At 40.5% G+C, this 21,558-nt stretch overlaps 1 protein-coding gene across 1 annotated transcript in view; it reads right to left on the reverse strand.

Moving 5' to 3' along the window:
• The window catches only part of pde4ba (phosphodiesterase 4B, cAMP-specific a), a 204,700-nt gene that overhangs the window by 139,218 nt on the left and 43,924 nt on the right, over positions 1 to 21,558 (reverse strand). The window contains exon 3 of the mRNA XM_026146428.1: positions 2,970 to 3,208. Coding sequence (XP_026002213.1) covers positions 2,970 to 3,208 — 239 coding nt within the window. The remainder of the gene's footprint in view (positions 1 to 2,969; positions 3,209 to 21,558) is intronic.

Raw genomic sequence — 21,558 nt, forward strand, 5'->3', positions numbered from 1 at the left:
GTCAAATTCAAAAGAAAAACAGCAACAAACGTCATATTTTGAATTCTCTGCTGGAGTCATTTATTACAATCGTTCCAAACAATATAACATCAGGTGTTTTGATGAACATCAGATCACAAATGTCCAAAATGGTGTAAACTGGGTTACAAACATTTAACCATCCAGTGCACCAAATATCTGCATTTACACGATGTTTGCTCTTTAATCTGCATGTGTGCATCCAGCTAGAATCAACACACTGCACTCTGCTGGTTACAAGAGAAGGTACAACACTTTTAAACACGCAGTCATGTTAATCCACAAACGAGGACGTTGTACATCAGCATCCACATGCAGGGCTTTGTTTGATGATTCAGAGAAAAGCGGCCTGGACTGTTGGTTTAATACATCGGTGTCGAACTCCAGTCCTAAAACGTTTCCATGTGTCCCTGCTGCGACACACCTGAATAGCATAACTAAGTCATTAGCAAGGCTCTGTAGAACTTGACTGCATGCTGAGGCGGCAATTCATAAATGAATGAACATTTTTTCAAAAACTTACATTCATTTAAATGTACTTGAGTCTGGTTAGGGGGTTGCCACCTCAGCATGCACTCAATTCTTGCTAAAGACCAATTAACTTTCTTCAGGTGTGTTGCAGCAGGGACACATTTAAAAGTTTACAGCGGCCCTCGAGGACTGGAGTTCGACAGGTTTAACAGCTGAATAGTTTGCCTTGGATACTTTGTTACATCTCTCCTGATCATTTGTATTGTCTATATTTTTTCAGCATTTAACATATCAATAAAATTAGACTTGCAGAGTTCCCAACAGACAGTTTTAATAGCAGAAACATTACTTCATTTGTATAATACAAATATTACATTTTTCAACTGTTTACAGTACTGTGTGAAAGTCCCAAGCCTGCACCAGTCTGCACCGAACAGACCCATCTTAAAGTGTATTTTTAGGAATTACTGGCAGCTTGCCCCAAAATCAATGATCCCAAGAACAGTGCCAATGCAGTAAAAGTATTCCATAATAGGAAAACACATACGGGAACACTATCAGCCGTGGATTGGCCTCACCAGAGCCCGGACCTTTTTTTATGCTTTTTATTTATATCTGTGTTTGCAGATTTTTTTAAAAACTGCTGCACTTACTGTATTCCCCACTTGTCTAGCAAAATTAGAATAGACATGAGGCGTGGCTGAAACTTTATCTGCGTGTAAAACTGGAGAAAGTTACAATCTGTTGTTGTAAACACAGGCACATGTGCTCTCTGAGAGAAACAAATCATTGTAGCCACATCGAGCCCTCCGTCACCTACAACTGTGTTGACTCACTATGGAGCAGCACACATACGCATCCATACACCACACATAAACACATACACTTAAATTCAGTGCCAATCATTGCTAATTAGCAGCCGCCTTTCAACATCCATTTATCTGAAGAGAAGTAAGCACTAGGCAACTCATACTCAAGTGTGCCTTAACTGGATTTATCTCTCCTAACATCAAACTCACTGAGAGTACTCAAGTAACGAGCCAGTAAGGGCTGATTGGCCAGCTTAACAAAAGTGTATCTGAATTTAACACAACAGGCTTCCAACCAAAACCCAGCCACACGCCGTTTGTGTACGTGTCATCTGAAACTGCACATTGTGCCTCCTGCTGTGAACGAGTGCCCGGTGTGCACCAGAATGCACTTTCTCTGTGGGCCGAGTGCATGAATAATGTAAAGAGGCAGCATCATCTTCATCAGTGTTAATGGGACATGAAAAATCACACACTGATGCAGAGAGGTTTCTACTCTCTACAGCTGAGGATTCATTTTGCTGATGCTTGTCTGCAAAGATTAGTTATTCAACCCACATTTATATAACACTTAAGCAGAGCTTGACTAGCTTTAAAAATATGTGTATTATAAAATATAAAATATGTCATTAACCTCGAACTTCAGTGCCATGCATGTATTTATTATCAGCTCATTTTAATCAAAGGAACTGAATCATCAACTAGAAGGCAGATATGTATGTAGAGGTTATGTAGAAGTAATCCTATTACTTACACAGAAGTACTGATTCCACACTGTAAAGCACATTTTTACCTGTAAGAGCAACTAAATGTAGCTTAAAGTGATGTTAAAGTACTAAATGTATAACAGTGTAACAATAAGTAACAACTGATTGTAATTACTTTGTATCAGACATAAATAAATGATAGTTTTAATCCGCCTATCTATTTTCTTAACCACTACTTTCATTCACAGGGGGCTGGAGACCATCTCAGCTCTCATTAGGTGTGAGGTGGCGTGCACCACGGACAGGTCGCCAGTCTATCGCAGAGGATGCTCACGGAGAGACACACAGCCCTTCGTGCTCACACTCGCACCTGATTTACAGCCATATTGCATGCATGACTGTAGCACCGTGGGAGGAATGCTGCAGTCCCACACTGACAGAGCACGCCAACTCCACAAAGAAGGTGGAGTCAAACCCAGAATTACGTGATTAAGGACAGCACGAACCATCTGCTACTCGATGATTGAAATAATGAATCGAGCTGTTGATCCTTTTCTCAATATGACAAACTGTAAGCATGAATTACTGTCTTATCTGTGTTGAAGGAAACCAAACAGTTGTTGGATTTTAATATGTTATAGTTTAGTCTTTATTATGGAACTAGATCACTGCCTTTCTGTGACACGAGTCAGTGTGGAGGCATTACAGACTCACTCACTGTGTAAATGTGGAGTTCTGTCACACTTAGACCAATGTAACCTGAAGAGCAACAAGAGCTCGCGTGTTCATGCCAGATGCCCCAGAAACATGTTCATTAACCCTTCCCTAATGCACAAAACCCAAAGTCACCCATAGCATATGTTGCAAGAGCTACTCCACTAACATATAAGACAAAATGTTCTCATAGTATTCTTCCTGTGAGATTAACATTAACTGTACACCACCTTTGTTTCAGCTCACTCACCATTCAGGATCCACCGGTGTGATGTCTATCCTGGGAGGAGCTCCAAACGGCAGGGATGTCGGCCTCGTCATGATCTCTCCGTCAGGCGTCCGTGACCTCTCCCCCTGACGCCACGACAGCGGGGGTAGCTGCAGGTTGCCCGAGAAACGCCGTCGTCCTCGCCGCAGGTCGACTCCCAGAGTGCAGGAAGGGGAAGTGAAAGACTCACTGAGGCAGCAGTCCGGAGGCTCTTTGCTGTCCTGAGAAGAGAAAGAAAGAACAACAATTAAAAATACAGATTAAAAAAATTAAAGCAAGATAAAACATTTTCTCTACTAAAAAGATAAACAGAGCAAAAAGAAATTAAACTTTATCACCAACTCACAAACCTGTTCTCGCCAGTTCATCACATGTTTGCCCACTAAGTGGCGCCATAGCCTTGTTTTTGACTAAAACTCAAATCTATTACCATACAGTGGATCGGTGACCTGATACAGCGTCTGCATTCTAAGAAAGAAATAAGTATCACAAACAAAAAAACTCGACTGTTTAAAAAGAGTGACAAACGTGTCAGTTTCCATATTTCTAATACTCACGTTCATTTAAAACAAGATCAACGCAGCTGTTTATTCTGTGAACATTTACAGTTTCACTCATTCTTCCTCTGAAGCTTCAGCTCATCCACTTTATTTACAGACATAATTTGTCTTATTACTGTAGCGTATGCCGTCTGTAGTGAACTGATTGCACGGCATGTAAACCATGTTTATGTCTCAGCTGCACTGCCTAATAGTAGCTCTGAAAGCCATGATAGAGCCTGACGAGTGTTAATGAGCAAACGAGAGAGAAAAACTGAGCATGTGCTTAGATTTTCTAGCATGCACATCAACTATGCAAACTCACAGGCTTCTTCATTAGGTACACTTGTTCAACTGCTCGTTAACGCAAATCTAATCAGCCAATCACCTGGCAGCAACTCAGTACATTCGGCTATGTAGATATGGTCGAGCTGCTCAAGTTCAAAGTGAGCATCAGAATGAGGAAGAAAGAGAACTTAAATGACTGAATGCAGCGAGGCTGTTGGTGTCAGACGGGCTGACGTCGTTCATAAACTCGTGATCTACCTGGATTTTTCCACACGATCATCTCTAAGATTTACAGGACGATTTGGAAAAAGAAAATACTCAGCGAGTGGCATCAGCTGATGACTGCTTCGAGCTCAGTGGAAAGCAACAGCAGCTCAGCTGTTACAACTAAGGTGCAAAGAAGACATGTGGAACCTTGAAGGATACCAGAACAGAAGACCACATCGTTCAGGAAGCTGAGGCCGCAGGCTCACCAAAACTGAACGACAGAAGACCGGAAAAACATTTCCTGGTCTCTCAGTTCCTGCTGTGACTCTTTCATGGTGTGGTCAAAACACGAAACGAGGATCCATCCGATCTTGTGTCAGCTGTTCAGGCTGCTGCTGGTGTAATACTGTGATTCTGAAATACTATGTAGTCATATTTAACTGCCTGCTATTCTCCTCCGTCTTTGTCGTCTCAACAGCTTATGTTTACGCTTTTGATATCCTCTGACATATCTGTCAAATATCTCACACACCTCTCAAGAAATTTAGTTTATTCTTGATGTTAACAATCATTCAGTTAAGTTAGATACTTCCTCTCTTGTTTCCTGAATGTTTTATTTTGTGTCTCCCACTCAGGTAGCTGAAGGTAGCAGCTAAAACAGCTGTGCCTAAAACACCACCTAGCATCAACACATCATGCGATAAGAAGCAGCGGCATGTATGGAAACCACCTGCACCTGGAACACACAGAAGATCCCACACATGCCACGGTGACGCTCAATTATCCCGTACCACAGCCAAATTATGGGCTGTCTTGATCTCTCATGGCTCGGCTAATGTGAGACATTTTAAAAAGCGGAAATATAAAGTGTGACAAGTCATGTCAGTATTTACCGACCTGTTTACCACCTCTCTTCTTGGCTAGCTGCCTCCCTCTGCCTACGCGTGGCTTCTATGCATTACCAAGCTAACAACGCATCGCTAGCAGCGCTACAACCTCACTTCACTGCACATTTACTTTTAGCAGCGTGGGCAATGACTTGTTTTCCCCTTGTGGCTTCCAGGAGCCCAACAAATCCTGATTGTTCAATCAGTGCTAATGGCAAACAAGGATACTGAAAGCTTGATTTAGCTTCTGTTTCTCCATTGTGTAAAAATCATCTCTTTGTTTTGCTATTAGCAGTTGTTCATTTTTCATTTGTGTCTGTAAACTTTACCCAGCTGGGTTCAGCTCGATATATTTAATTCTTATCCTGCTCTAAGAGCTGTCGCTTGGTGCACTAATTACTCCCGAATGCAGACTGGTCTTCATCTAAGTCACATTTAGAGACAAACACAACTAAGCTGGAAACACCCCAAACAGTTTTACTCTGCAAGTCTTAATTGAACACACTGGATGAGTGAACTCACAGAGTCTGGCTTGTTATTACACCAGGAGAAGTAATTTGGGACAATTTATCAAGATAAAACGGATCTTCATGTTTCTGGTGTCTTCATTGAACATCCATCTTCACATCATGCTGCAGCAGTTCATTTGGTCTAAGGGCAGGACTGTCTGCAGGACACTGCCCCAGTTTCATGGTTTCCTTCATGTCCTCCACTTACACCATTGTTTTTATTCAACATTTATTTTCCCTACAATCTACGCAGAAACACTTACATTAGCAAGGTTTTCATTGCTTGTGTTTTTTGTTACCCTTTAGGTCTTTACATTCTTCTATAAATAATGGTGTGTTCATTATAATTTATTAGGTACACCTTACTAGTAATAGCTTAGACCTTCTTTTTTGATTTAATGACGTTATGATTTAAATGTCTTGATGCATGCCCAATCATCCAGTTGAGGAAACTAGACGTAGTGTTTTCAGTGGGAGAAACATTTCATCACGTGGGGAAACCTGCAGCTGAGACCAAAGACCATCTGTGTATCGAGGAGATGGTCTTGTTGTCATTTTGTGCTAACGAGCAGTCAATACTAGAGATGGCACGATACCACTTTTTTATGTCCGATACTGATATCATAAATTTGGATATCGGCTGATACCGATATGAATCCGATACAGTGTGTTTTTTTAATTAAAACTGTTTTTTTAATATATTGCTGCATTTTGTATAAGTTCAAATTCAAGTTTAAATAAACAACAACACTAAAGCTATTCTGTTATACCTGTATGCAAAAAATACACTGCACCCAAAATATTTCATAGTTCAGCAAAACTGATCAATCTAATAAAGTTAAACCTGCACCATCCTCCTTATTCTGCTTTTTTAAAGAGTAAGCAACCTAATTAATAAGGTTGCAAGCTCCCAGCAAAAAAAAAAAAAAAAAAAAAAAAAAAAAAAAAAAAAAAAAAAAAATATATATATATATATATATATATATATATATATATATATATATATATATAGGGAACCACCCCCCACCCTCCACCTCATGATGCTTAATCGGCGTAATCAACTTTAATATGATGCAGTGTGAAACAAAATGCACAAAAATCAATTATTTTCAAGAAGAAGAATTAAATAGATTCAACATCTTTCTTCAACAGAACTGCAGACTGCACAGATGGTATCTTCCCAAAGGAAAAAGTACTATAGCTTACTAGGGTATATCAGACTTAACAGTTACTATATACAGTAATGGACTTCTATACATTTTACATCAGATTAAAACTTTGGGTGTAAGATTCAGATAATTATTTATTAAAAGCTAGACATTTTAAATGAGAATAAGAAAGGAAAGTATGTCTTTGTGCCCCCTTTTCCCTGTTCATGCCCTATCGGCCCCCCTGGCTAAACTTTGCTAGATCCGCCCCTGCACAGTTACCAGCGTCAGCTGTAGAAAAAGATCCTGGTGTAGAAAGTAATATTAAATAAATTCTAACAACAGCTGATCAAGCTTAAACGTGCTGCTGTTGTTCAGCCGCTGGTTTCCTCTTTCTGGAGCGAAGTGGGCCAAAAACAAACAAGAGAGACGGACTCCCGACAGAAAAGCCGATCAGCTGATCATTGATCAGTTTCACGATTGAAGTAGCAGCAGGAGAGAGAGAGAGAGGCAGTCACTCCATATATACAGCTAAGCGTTTTGCAATTTGGTCTAATTTTAAAAAGTTTACATTTCTTCGGTATTAAACAGCAGAAATGAGGCTTTGCTGTCAGAGGTAAGTTTTGAAAAAAAAAAAAAATAGAGTGGTAAATGGCCTGTATTTGTATAGCGCTTTTCTAGTCCCTAAGGACCCCAAAGCGCTTTACACAACCTGTCATCCACCCATTCACACACTGGTGATGGCAAGCTACACTGTAGCCACAGCCACCCTGGGGCGCACTGACAGAGGCGAGGCTGCCGGACACTGGCGCCACCGGGCCCTCTGACCACCACCAGTAGGCAACGGGTGAAGTGTCTTGCCCAAGGACACAACGACCGAGACTGTCCAAGCCGGGGCTCGAACCGGCAACCTTCCGATTACAAGGCGAACTCCCAACTCTTGAGCCACGATCGTGAGAGCAGTGCAGGAAGTGTGATTTTATCGAGTTGGAAGCAAAACAGCAAAGGTAGGAGGGAATTAATGACAATATTTATCAAATGTGAAGCGTAGTTTGGATCTTTTGCTGCTAGTTCAGTAAATTTTGGTTATAGAGTGACGAAATCTGCAGCATCAGAATCTGTGAGCTGTCGGCTTTCAGGCCCGGTGGACGTGCCGTCGGGTGAGAAAGCCGACAACTCAAAGATTCTGATGCCTCAGATCCACGCTTTGCATGGAACCAGTCTCTCATTTGCTGTTTTAGCTGTTTGGTGGTTGTTGAAATGAAAGCTTTAACCTGAGGTTCTGGCATTTCTGGCAAAATACATTTATATTTAAAAATCGATTCAGGATTTAATGAATTGATATCGTGGTATTTAAGCCAAAATCAATTTTAATCGGAAAATCGATAATTGAAACCCAGCCCTAGTCAATACTCATGGTACACCTAACAAAGGGGCCGGTGAGTATAGATATGAAAAATACCCAAGTTTGTATTTTAGCGGTTTCGTTGGATTATACTCGTCTGTAATCGTGACTTTATGAAAATCTGTTTGCATAAATTCCGTTTCACTAACCTTCTCTGTACAACCATGCTGCTCACCACTGTGTATATTAACACTGGTGTCACACATATGTGGATTGCACCTCTGAAACCAATTTTCCTCTGCGTAATAATTTCCCACAATTATTTAATTAAAAAAAAAAATAGCAGGCTGCAGCTATTGTGGCTTTGCTTTGTCTAGTTATGCGATTATTATTTCCATATATTTCTGATGTCACTACACAAAATATGCAAGGGCAATGATGTTCATTTTTTCTCTAAAAAATAAATAATTGCTTCATAAACTTCATGAAATGGTTCATCATCTAAAATGACACCAACATTAGCATTAATTGCCTCAGAACATAGATGGGCTTTCTGATGATTTATTTCTTCTTCAGCATTTTTTAAAATAATTTAATGTTCAGTCAGATAATGAATTCTGACCCTTTCTCTTGAAGATAAAGGGAAACCATGCTTTTAGAAAATACAGCTGAAAGACTAATGAGCATGGCAACTGCTCTTAGGCAAATTATAAATTGACAGCAAACATTAAAAAAGTAGAGGCACTATGTAATGAAATACAAAGCAGTAAAAATTGATTTATGACCTGACTCTGGTGCTGTGCCATATGTAAATATGTTTTAAATAAATAGAGTAAGTACTGCTTTACAGTGGGAAGAGCTCCAGAGGAGTCAGCAAGGAGGAACAGATAATGCTTTTCTTTGACAGCTCCGAGAATAAATGGTGGTGGCGGATGGCAGATACACAGAGGTAATGTGAAGCATAATAGTGATAAGAACTGCACTGAAAACAAAATAAGATAAAGACGGGAAAAAGGAAGGATGGTGATGTAAGATCCATAAAGGATACAGAGGAAAAAAAACACATGTAACTCAAAACAATTACCAGAGCAAAGTAAAGGACACAGACCGTATGGACCAGAATAGGCAGTAATCTGATCCCAGGTCAGATAACATCTTTAACAGCAATACTGGACTGGCTTCCTGCTCAAACTCTGTGTAAACTTTGCAACATTTCTGAACTGATAACAGTTTCTATGCAGTTTTATTGAATGCTACATTACGGTACTTTGTGAGTTGCTCAGGACATAAAAACAATGTTTCTATGCGGTTCATCTGTGGCCATTGTAGAAGGCACCTTTACATTACTCTAACAGGACGAGCGTGTTAGTCAGAAGCACAGCATGATTGTAATAACACAGTGACTCATTTCCCCTTATTTTATAGAAAGTTTTCTTTTTCTTTCTTCTCCCACGGTCACAAGGTAAAAGGACATTTGATCGAGCGAGAGGAGAGAGTGACGGAGCTACGTGCGAAATGAAAGTCTGAACCAATTCAACTGGTCTGATGAGTCATCAGACTCAAAGCTCTGTCTAGGTTTTCCATTACTTGATATATTCAACATAGAAAGTTCATCAGTGTTATGGATACGACCATTTGATTCATTTGCCTTTAAAACAAAATCTGTTCTTTTGCACACCAAAATGTAGTAAATCGGGTAAATCCATTAAAGTGGTGCAAAGACCTTGCCAAGCTTTTAGTACTTTTAACATTTTTACAAAAATGGACAGATGAAATATTTCCCACCACTGATCACTGGGAAATATCTTGGTTGAGCCTGGTCTGGCGATGTTAGCCGTCTGGCAATGGCTGTAATTTATTCAAACAGCGGTGTGAGCAGCTACCAGTAGGGATGATTACTGGTATCCGGTGCAATTATGGCACCGGTTCTGACATAAACGGTAGTAACCAGACCGAAAAGCAGCGCACATTTCGGTGCTTTATTTAGGTGCTTTTTTTTTTTTCCTGAGATGTCATTAACTTTGGATTCTAGCCAATCATTTTACCTTTCCAAGCATAGTAGGCGGGCCCAGGTACGTACGTTCTTTTAGAGCAGAGCTACAGATTAAAAATGCCCAAGGCGAAGCGGTCAAAGTCTGGCTGTACTTCACAACAAAAGATGTAAATTCAGCAGCCTGCAACAAGTGCTTTAAGGTGATACTGTGATACTGTCAAAGGAGGTAACTCCTCAAATCTGATGAAACACCTGGCGACGCATAGCGTCTTTTTAAAAGCCGAGAAATGCGCCGTATTTGATAGCTTGCTGCGAGACCTCAGCCCGAGCACATCTACTGCGGGTGTGGTGCCTGTTATCAGACCCTGAGTTAGCAACATCCCCCAAAAACCCGAAGAGGAGAGTCCTGGCCCCTAGCCCTGCCAGTGTAGCAGAAATGATGAGGATGATGATGCAGCAGCAGCCGTTCTTCTCTGCGTGCGCAGCTTAATGTTGTTCGTGTGTAAATTATGTTGAGTAGGCTAACCACATTATTAAATTAATGCATGTAAGGTGAACTAGCAAACACCATCGTAGTTTCATGCGGCTGTCTTCTTGTTTGATAAAGTGAAACCATATATGCCCTATAGCTGCAGAAAAGGCTAACATTGTTATCTTTTTTAGAAAAAAAACCCCAGCTAAACATGAGAGGTTTTAGGACAAAATTTGTGTTTTCCATTGTTTAACCACCGGTTCGAGCACCGTTTAAGCACCGGCACCATTTCAAAAGTACCAGTTTGGTGCCGGTATCCGATAAAACCCAAACGATACCCATCCCTAGCTACCAGATGCCAAATACTGAAGTTTATCAAAAAGTAGCTGCTTGGTTTACCAAATGTAGATCTATTATTGTGGTATTTTTCAGGCTCAAAACTCCTAAACAATGGCGATCAAGTCAAACTAGTGTCTTTTCAAATAACTGGGCGCTCATCAACCAGGCGGTATGTGTGAACAATCGCCAGTTGACTCATATGGTTGATGAGTGCCTGACTGTCTAAAGAAGATTTTATTGATTGAGACATCACACCATTATTAAAAATAAAGAAAGAAAATTGTGGGAGTACAGCAGAGTGAGGACTGAGATGCTCAGACTACCAAACGGCTTTACAAAGTAATACAAATGTAGCATCATCAACTCCATAAAAAAAACAACTGAAGAAGCTTCTCGGATGAGAGGTGAGACATCTTCACAAAACTCAAAGAAGTCCAGTCGCTTTCTTTCCAAGCTCCTTAGAACGACAACAACAATTACACCCATTTTGCCATGAGTCTGGTGACCCAGTGTTTGTGTCTTTGGTTTAAGTGATATTCTTTGAATTATTGTTTTCTCTTTGTACTATATTTAAAGTTCCTGGTTTCTGTTTCAGTGCCTCCCCCTGTGTTCCTGGTGTCATGTCTCTAGTGCAGCTTTAGTCCTGTATTTTTTGCTCTCCTTATTTGTCTCAGTGTACTGTATGCTTAGTCTTAGTTCTCCGTCACTACGTCTTCCCTGTGTTCCACATCTAGTTACTTTTGTCTCTGCGCTTCATGTTTCCTCTGTTCCAGAGTCGGTCATGTTTCCACGTCTCAGTGTCTAATCTGTATCTTTATGAATGTTTTCATCCTTCCCGTTTTATTTTGATAGTTCCTCATCCTGTGTGCAGTGTATCTAATTTTGCTTCCTTGTTAAGGTTGATTTGTCCCAGCTGTGTTTCCACCCGTTTCCCCATCCTCTCGTTGTCCCGGTTGTGTATTTAAGCCCTGTGTTTTTCTCTGTCTTTTGTCACATTGTTAACCATCATTTACCCTCCATGCTGTGTGTTCCTCCATGCTCCTAGTAATTTCCTAGTGTCCTGTTCCTGGTTTGTTTTCGAGTTTGGGTTTCTAGTTTCCAGTTGTATTCGTCGTTTGAGTTTTCCCAGCAAATAGAAGCCAAAACATACCAAAATGTCCCAAAATACTAAATAAGCTTGAAATAAGCTCATAATTAAGCATCATTGTAATAGAGTTGTTTCAAATATACACTGTGCCTCAGGAGGTAGAGAGCAGGTCATCGACTTATCGGAACATCAGTGGTTTGATCCCTGGCTGCTCCAGTCTGACTGTCCAGTATCATTGGACTCGTGTGAATGTTGATAGAAACCAGTCAAGCCTTTTGCCTTCAGAATTTCCTTCAAAGATTCAACAAGGTGCTGGAAACATTCCTCAGAGAGTAGAGTTGCTAATCCTCCTCATCAAAAGAAGCCAGCTCAGGTTGTCGCCTCCTGGGTAAGGCTATTGGGAGGAGGTCCCAAGGTGGACCCAGAATACGCTGGAGAGATTACACTTATCGGCTGGCCTGGGAAAGACTTGATGTTTCCTCAGATAAGCTGGAGAAGGTTGCTGACGAGAGGGAGGTCTGAGCTTCCCTGCCTAGGCTGCTGCCCCCGCAACCCATCTTCAGGTAAGTGGAAGGATGATTTTAACTTTTATTGAAGTAGTTGTCATGAATTTTCGAACAGCTTGCATTTTTTCATGCACACCCCAATGGGTCGCACTATTCCATCGCAGTTTATTAGTTCTTCAGATGTCAATTTTTCATATTTTAATAATTCGTGAACATCTTCTGTAGTAACACGTTTTCATATTATATTTAACACTGGTTTATTCGTATAACATTAAACAGACAACACTGTATTACATGCAATGCTGATAATGCCTGACGCGAGGTGACAGGAACTTGGCTTATGAGGTTTTTATTTTAACTCAAACAGAACACAAACCAAGACAAACTGAACATATTTACAATCTGGGCAATCAGAGAAAGTACCCAAGTACTGGCAGGGAGAAAATAATGGAACAAATAAAGGATTCTATGAAACTCAGTGGATGCAGAAATAGAAAAAGATGGAAAAGGCACTTTGCCATTATATATTTTTTTTATATATTTCATAAAGCCAGACCACAATTCCTGGAACTTTCCTTGGCAGTTTTATTCCTTGCCACCAGTTACTAAAACAAGCCAGAGTCTGTCCTCAACTTCAGCCATTCTGCAAATTCTGGTTTGGTCGGCTCACCCGGTGGCAGTTATGAAGCCCACCGATGCTAGACCATATTGTCACTTGGACATACGCTGGGTAAAACAGTCCAATCTCTTAATAGGCACAGCTGAGGAGGTTCTAGTAGAGGCCCATGGAGCCACTCATCAATGCATTGGATTATTTGTTCCCAAAAAACCCAAAAGACCACAATAAAGGAAGAACAGTACCAATAGTTGATGGACATTTCCAACACGAGTTGTTAGATCCGAAGCCCATTTTATGAAGTTTAACTGGCATATAATAATACATATGCACAATTTTATAATGAGTGAATTTGTCCGTCGTATCTTTGATTGACCACCCAACATTCACAACAATGCTATTCAGTTTTTGCAATTCTGTATTTCCATCCAAATCTTTTCGTTCGCCATCATTTCATAAACTCCTGATGCCGATTGAGCGGTCTGAAGCAACAAATAGATGCATTTATTGAGACTTTGGATGTCTCAAAACTACTTTAAGTCTGTATACATGTGCTTTCATCTTGTTAACATGCCATTCTGACCCTTCCGTCTGAATGTCTCAGCAGAATTCGAGACTCCTCAAATCAGACGTTATTCCAATCTAGAGTTTTATGCATTCAGAAAGGTTTTTCTGCAGACTTTGGTTGTGTAACACACTGTTACTTGAGTTTCTATTGCCTTCCAAAAAGCTTGAAGCAGTCTGGCCATTGTCCTCTGACCTCTGACATCCACAAGACATTTACTCCCGAAGGACGGTCCCTCACTGAATATGTATTTTTTTCCAGCCTGTTTCTGCAGACCCTACAGATGGTTGTGGTAGAGAATCCCAGCAGATCAGCAGTTTCTGAAATACACAAGCCAGCCTGTCTGGCACCTCTCTTCCCCATTCTAAAACTTAGTTTGAACTTTAGCAGGTTGTATTGACCATGTCTACATGCCAAAATGTACTAAGCTGCTGCTTTGTGTTTTCAACAGTTCATCCTAAACTTCTGGGCGTTTCTCTAGTTCTAAAAACACATCTGAATTTTAAAGATTCACAATGGAAACTGACAATTATACTGATTTTTAGATTAAAGCCTGAGAGACTACACTTTTACTTGTTCCTTCCACATGTGCTACCTGCTGTCTTTATACAACCTGATGCAATAAGTGTGTATGTGAGGGATGTGTAACTGTGCGTGATCAGGATGGGTCCAATGCAGAAGTCCATTAGCCCATTAGCAGCACAACCCCAGTGGCCTCGTTGTTTCCCTGGGACCACTTAGTATGGAGACAGTGACAAGTTCATTACTCTCGCATAGATACACATCATACAAATGAGAACACTTCTATTCACCTCTCTAGGCACACACACACAAAAATACAGTCCCAGAAGCAAGGTCACAAAGCCTCAGCTGTTAGTAAGATAACCACAGACGCACATTTATATGCAGCCCTGTCACGCCCACCTTTATATCAAATACTACAACAAACATGTGCCGCAGCCCTTTGAGACGGCCCACAGAAAAACAACAACATCAGTTATTTGTTCAAACAGCAACCTTACACAACCCTTCTGCTGTTGTATGATTTATGACTCTCCTTTACAAAAAGAAATCTAAGGTTAATGTCACCTATGTTTATAATAATGGGGAGCATGATGTCTTTGTACCACAGCAAAAAGTCCTTGGACCATTCACAGTACACAGCAATGGTTTCCTTCAATGATGACAATGATTTTTCTCCAACTTTAATTCAACAGTCTTAGAAGATGCTTGGGTATGACTCATAGAGAGATATGCTAGAGACATACTGCTGAAAATAACTGTTGAATGAAATGAATTAATGAGTTGCACCAGCAAATGCATGGTTAAGATTATGGAACTGCCTGATAAACATTTCAACTTTGTTTTAAACATTTTAAAACATTTATCATCCAAACCATCCACCAGCTCGCCTCCTACCTGGCTCTTAATGTCAACTCATTTCATTCTTCGTCCTCCTAATTATTATTTTGACCATAAACAAATATTTCAGAGAACTTGCTGCCAACCGCTAGTGGTCGAAACACAATGTAACCATAAAACAAAATGTCATGATCCTGGGTCTTTTGACCCAGCGTTTTAAGTTTGAGTTTATTTTGTTCATTAGGTTATCTAAGTTCATTTGGTTATTAGACTCCTTGTGTTTTCTTCTCCTGTATTTAAGCTTCCCCTCACCCTTCGTGTTTCATGCTGCGTGTCTTATGTTATCAAGTTTGTATTATCATGCCTAAGTGTTTCTAGTTCTTATTATTTCCCCCTCGTGTTTCCAACCATGTTAAATCTCCCCTGCTCTTCATGCGTTTCATGTCTGTGTCTTACATTGTCAAGTTCTGGTTGTCGTGTCTAAGTCTGCATGTTTCCTGTTTTATTTTGAAAAGGGGTCTTGTGTTCTGTGCTCATGCGGTTAGTTTTACTCTTGCCTGTGCATCATTATGTTTATCCTAGTCAGCTGTTTCCTCATGTGTCTCCACTTCCCCTAATCACCTCCTGTGTATTTAAGTCCTCTGTTTTCAGTGTGTGATTGTCAGGTCGTCTGTTGTCCATGCCATGCTTCCAAGTTTCTTGTCTAGGTTTTTCTTATTGTTTGTTTAGATTCCCCAGTTTAGGTTTGTGTTAATTTTGCTTCAGTTTGCCTTGCCCTTTGTTTGTACCTTTTCTACCAGCCATATTAAACAGCTCACCTTTTGTTAACATTCAAGTTTTGTTCCCTGTTCCTTGGAGTCTGCATTTTGGGTCCTTTTTTCAATTCATACAGTCTGCCCTCGCCAGACTGTGACAACAAAAGCTGCTTATATGCTGCTAAAATGAAAGGAGCAGGTCAGGTAAGTAGCAGAGGGGGTTGGTAATCTGTGTCAGCTGCTTTGGTGTCAATGAAATTAACAACAGGTGTCACTGGAGGGGCAACAATGAGACAACCCCCAAACACACATGGTTTTACAGGTGGAGACGACTGACATTCTCATCTTTTCTGACTGTTTTTCACTAGTTTTGCATTTGCCTACAGCAGGGGCGATTCTAGGATCAGAGCTTTGGGGGTGCTGAGCACCCAGAGAGCTGCCCAGCCAGGCAAGATAAACTTTACACGTCACGATGAGACTTCTTCCCTGTCTCTGTCAGTCCTTGCATCCTTAAATGTCTCCAGTTGTCCTGAGTTCTCTCAAACTGTCTCCTTGGTGCATTTAAACCCCTGTTCCTCCCTGTCCTCATCGTCTGTTGTCTTCGTCTCCGTTATCAGTCATCATAATTTTACCATCTCTGTGCAAGTCTGCAAATTTCTTTATTGAATCATACGATTCTTAAATTCATCAAGTCTCTCTGTGCCTGGGTCCTCGTCTCAAAACATGACATGGTAAATGGCCTGTATTTCTATAGCGCTTTTCTAGTCCCTAAGGACCCCAAAGCGCTTTACACAACCTGTCATCCACCCATTCACACACTGGTGATGGCAGCTACATTGTAGCCACAGCCGCCCTGGGGTGCACTGACAGAGGCGAGGCTGCCGGACACTGGCGCCACCGGGCCCTCTGACCACCACCAGTAGGCAACGGGTGAAGTGTCTTGCCCAAGGACACAAAGACCGAGACTGTCCAAGCCGGGGCTCAAACCGGCAACCTTCCGATTACAAGGCGAACTCTCAACTCTTGAGCCACGATCGCCCCATCACATCACTGTTTTGTACATTTTAACACAATTTAATCCCCACATTTGTGAAAGAAAAGCAAAACACTTTTTTGAAATGTCTGTAACAAAACCATCAAATCTGATCAAGGTTATTTAAATGCTGCAAAAGAAGAATGGATTGGAATAAAAAATATGACGCTCATAGTGAGTAAAAAGTAAACAGTGCATTTTTTGGACAGAGATTCACTTTTAATGTGTATGTATAATATAATATAGGCCCCACCCCTGTATTAGGGGTCACATCAGTGTGAAAAAACTTTAAATTTGTCATTCTGGTGAACAAAGGAAAATCCCACCAATATTTACATTAGCTTTTGTTTGGGAAAAAAAAAAGACCAACAGCTAACCAAATTGTGGGGCTGAAAGTCTAAATTCTAACATCTTCTGAGTGACAAAACCTGGATTTCTGATGGGCCGGTGTCTTTCTAACAAAAACTAATGTAAAGCATTTGAAATTATGTTTTTCACCCTCTCTTAGAAACTCTGTTAGACCATGAATGGCAGCATGGCAGGCCACTCTTTGGCTATAGCTATTTACTATGTTGCTTGCATTGGTTTAAATTACTCTAACATTAGAACTGGTAGATTCAAAAGAGATGAGTTTAAAAAGGAATCTTAAAGAAATGTTTTGTGTTTAACCAGGACTTGACTGAGGCCACTGCACAGATTGAGAAAACCACAATGAACATCTGTCTCCAGAGGATGCACCAGGCAATGACTTTTCTGACGTTGGCATCATCATCGAGGGTATAGTAGTTCTTCAAGATCTGGATAACGTGACCTTTGCAGTAGCCATGCTGTTTGGACCATTTTTTATTCCTTCAACATGAGTTACCCATCACAACTCTGCTACACTTTTGAGGTGATTCAAAGGGTGGTAATGGAGTTGGAAGCAACTCAGCTCTCAAGAAAAACTCACAACTAAGACAAAACTGCTCCTGCAAGGAAAGCTCACTGTTATGCATGCAAGCTGATCAGCTCTAGGTGAAAGGACATTTAAATCTCACACTTGTTCTGCTGCATTTTTGAAGCTCAATTCCAGGAACAGATCGCAGGGTTCATTTTTATATACTCTGCAACTGCCATGAGGACGAGCCGTTTTTGTTGTTGTTGTTTGTTTTTCCTTTTGCTCTGTACAGCATTTTGGCAGCATTTTTAAATTTCTCTTTGTATTTTTTCTTTCTTTTACTAGTGAAGAGATGTAGCGTGAACAGTTATACAGTCTAAATATCCCATATGGGTCGTGTGAAATGGTATTTTCAGTTTCATTCAGTTGAAGTAAGGAACGTTGAATATTTCTAAGTGTGCTGTTTTGAACCAAGATGTCACAGTATGATCAGTGCCGTAATTTTTGACAGTCACTGTATCAATGTTATTTTTGCATCTCTTGAATAAAGGTTTTGACCTGCAAGTGCTAATTTCTTTAGTTATTGGGGTAAAATGGGTAGTGTTAATAGGAAGGTGTTTGCCAATTCAGTAACCTAATTTAATGTTAATGGAAACTAACATTACCTCAAATTTGTTTAGTTATAATTGTTGTTTAACTGAATCTTGACGTCAGAGGCCTTAAATAGAATGTTTTGATTTGTTCTTTCCCAACATTTTTCAAAAGAAACAGTCTAATTTCTTTGCTGTGATTGATTCCAGAGAACACGGAAGAACTGACATTATTTAACTGTTGATTTATATAGATTCAGTAGTGGAGTAATGTCAGTTTAATTCTTTACCTACTGTCAATGCAGTGAAATTAGACATTTTGTTTTGAAAGGTTACTGGTGGATGCCAGCAACCATCTTGGAAGAGAACAATATAATCTGTTATAAGGCCTCCATTTGAAAATTGTGTATTTGATACTAGAATATAATAGCAAAATGTAATTTGAAGATAACATGTAGTATTTAAGTGACCAAGTAGTATTGGGTAAAAGTTATTGAATGGTGTTGGGATAAAGTGAGAAAATTGTGAAGGATTAAAATATTTCAAGAGCTCAAATTACTTCATCAAAACATGTTTAAGTCACATTTTATCAACACAAATTGCACAGGTTTATTGAACATGAATAAATTGTGTTAATTTAACTCAATTGTTTAAGTTGCTGCCAAAGCAAAACATCTGTGTGCAACAAATGTCCACCATTGAATTAAGTAAATCCAACAACATATTTTTTTCAGTGTATCTCAGTGTACTTTCAACCAAAAGGCAAATAACCAAACCACATGAACATCTAATAAATGATATAAATATTGAAACACTGATCCAACATTATTCCTGATTAATGGATCATTAGATTTTACACTTTTACCTGAATGTGGCTCTTTTTTTTTTTTTTTTTTTTTTTTTTTTGAAAAAACTTCCTTATATCCATTATGAACCTGTCTGTCTCTGTACACACACACACACACACACACACACACCGGGAGTTATAAGGTTAATGGGCATTCAGTCAGTTAGCTAGTTAGTATCCATTTCAAACAGGACAGTGGTAACAACAGCAGGCTATGGACAATTATAAGTTTTAGATTTTAAATAGGCTGTATACATTTCAATGGGAGCAACAGGACGGTCAAATGTTGCTGATTTTACTACAGAGCAGGACGGATTGTAGGGCAGCAAACATCGTTGGAAAACATGTTTTCAACACTGCAGGTTACCTGGTGTAATGTTTTTCAGCTAAAAAGAAACATGGTCTGACTCCTACCAACTATATAAAGAGTAACTGAAGGTTAAATGCAGCTAGTATGTCCTGTTTTAAGCCAGGCACTTCCACCTCCGCTCAGCTGCGTCTCAGACACCATCGCTCTGGCAGCAACGGTGCTAGAGCCAGAGCAGGGGAGAGGCGAGCTGGAACAAACCATTTTGGGAGGGGGGGGGATTTCTATACTTTTGTTATTAAATGTTACGTCTCAACCAAGTACTGTATGCTTTTTATACTTTTAGCAGTGTGCCACACAAACAGCAAATATTGTCAAAAAAACTAAGAAATCTTTGGGGGTGCTTTGATTCATTTTGGGGGTGCTTTGATTCATTTACCCCCCAAAAATGGGCTAAAAATCACCCCTGGCCTACGGTCAGTGTCACTACTGGTAGCATGAGGTGATAACTGGAACCTACAGAGGTTGTACATGTAGTCCAACGTCTCCAGGATGCCGTTGCCTGAAGGTTTGCTGTGTCTCCCAGCGCAGTCTGAAGAGCGTGGAGGCGATTCCAGGAGACAGGCAGTTACTCTAGGAGAGCTGGACAGGGTCGTAGAAGGTCCTCAACCCATTAGCAGGAGTGGTGTCTGCTCCTTTGTGCAAGGAGGAGCAGGGTGAGCACTGCCAGAGCTCCAAAATAACCTCCAGCGGGCCACTAATGAGAAAGTTTCGGACCAAACAATCAGAAACAGACTTCACGAGGGTAACCTGGGGGTCTGACGTCCTCTAGTGGGCCCTGTGCTCACTGCCGTATAATCTGTGTTTTGAGTTTTAAATTGTTTTTTAAATTGGAGATTTGCCCATGCTTGGGCAGATGGCCTCTTTCAAATGCACACAAATGAAAATCAGAGCCACAAACCCATCAGTGGCCCCATCGCGTCAATGATGGATCATTTCCTCATAGCCTAAAAATAAAGCAGTTATTTCAAGTGCAGTTCTATTGGTGGTGCTGGTCTGTTCTTTTTTTCCCCCACACCGTCAAACTGGATGCTAGCGACACTGCTCTAGTCCGGTCGTCTTCTTGCCTGCCTTCTCTGAGCCAATCGGCCTCGTTTCTGCGTGCTTTAAATTACAGCACTTTTCTGTCATTCTACTTTTCAGACTCTCATTCGTGCAATGTAACTCCTTTAGGTCCTGATCCCTATAACCACTGCGATCCCATCCATCTATGATGGGTTATCAGAGTCTAACAACCAAATAGCTCGAGTGAATTCCATATCTCAATAAATCATGTTCTGTTCTTCCAAATGATCTCTCCTTAATCAATATGACTCTCTGTCTAAGGCTACAGATGAGATCCTCGTGTGTTTTATGGTAGTGGCTATACTGGACTGTCAAAGCTACCGGTAGTGACCAAACAATTCGCCCAGTGTGTCAGGGCTCAGAGATAAAGCGAAGAACTCAGTCACTCAGGAATGAGTCACTGCCTGTGCTACTGTAGCCACAAGACAAATGCATGAAAGGACAAATGGATAAAAGCATGGTTGAGCTGTGGATTTTCTTCAAATACTATCAAATTGGCAAGGAATTTTGTTCCATAACTGTCCCTTGCTGCTGGATTTGTACCTCTAGACAAAATAAGAGCAGTTTTTTTGTTTTTAAATGAAGAAGTAGAAAAAAGACGACTATGCTGAGCATCATTCATTGCATTTCACACATACCTTGTTTTCATAGTTTTAATTAAATGTAATCCATGTCATGTTTTCCAACTATGGTAAAGTTTTAGTTTCACTTTAACGGGAAGAAGCTTTTTCTTCCTTGAAAGACTTTTTACCAATTAGTGCCACCAGGGCACTGCCCTTGAAGAAACCTCCGCTTTCTTTTACAGTTAAATGGACAACAAAACACTCATGCTTCACTCATAACTGAGTGTTATTTATGGATTTTCCAACACTGTAAGCACAATGCGTAACAGGGCATCCTTGGCATCTTTCCCATTTGTCATTCGCCTCCACTGACACTCAAATCCCTCCGTGCTCAAGTCAACAAAACAAAAGAGGAGAAAACAAAGGAAGAGATGAACTGAGAAAACATACTCCCATTGGTTAGAAGGGCGGACGTACGGAGAGTGGGAAAGGGAAGAGAGGCAAGGATGTAGATCAGGAATAGCAGGGGAAAGGTCTAACAGAGACTAACGTAAGTGAGAGGATAACATCGGGAATGGCAGGAACAGCTCAGAGAAGGAAGGGTGAGTCAG

Source organism: Astatotilapia calliptera, chromosome 17 (assembly GCF_900246225.1).
Source record: "Astatotilapia calliptera chromosome 17, fAstCal1.2, whole genome shotgun sequence".
Lineage (NCBI taxonomy): Eukaryota > Metazoa > Chordata > Actinopteri > Cichliformes > Cichlidae > Astatotilapia > Astatotilapia calliptera.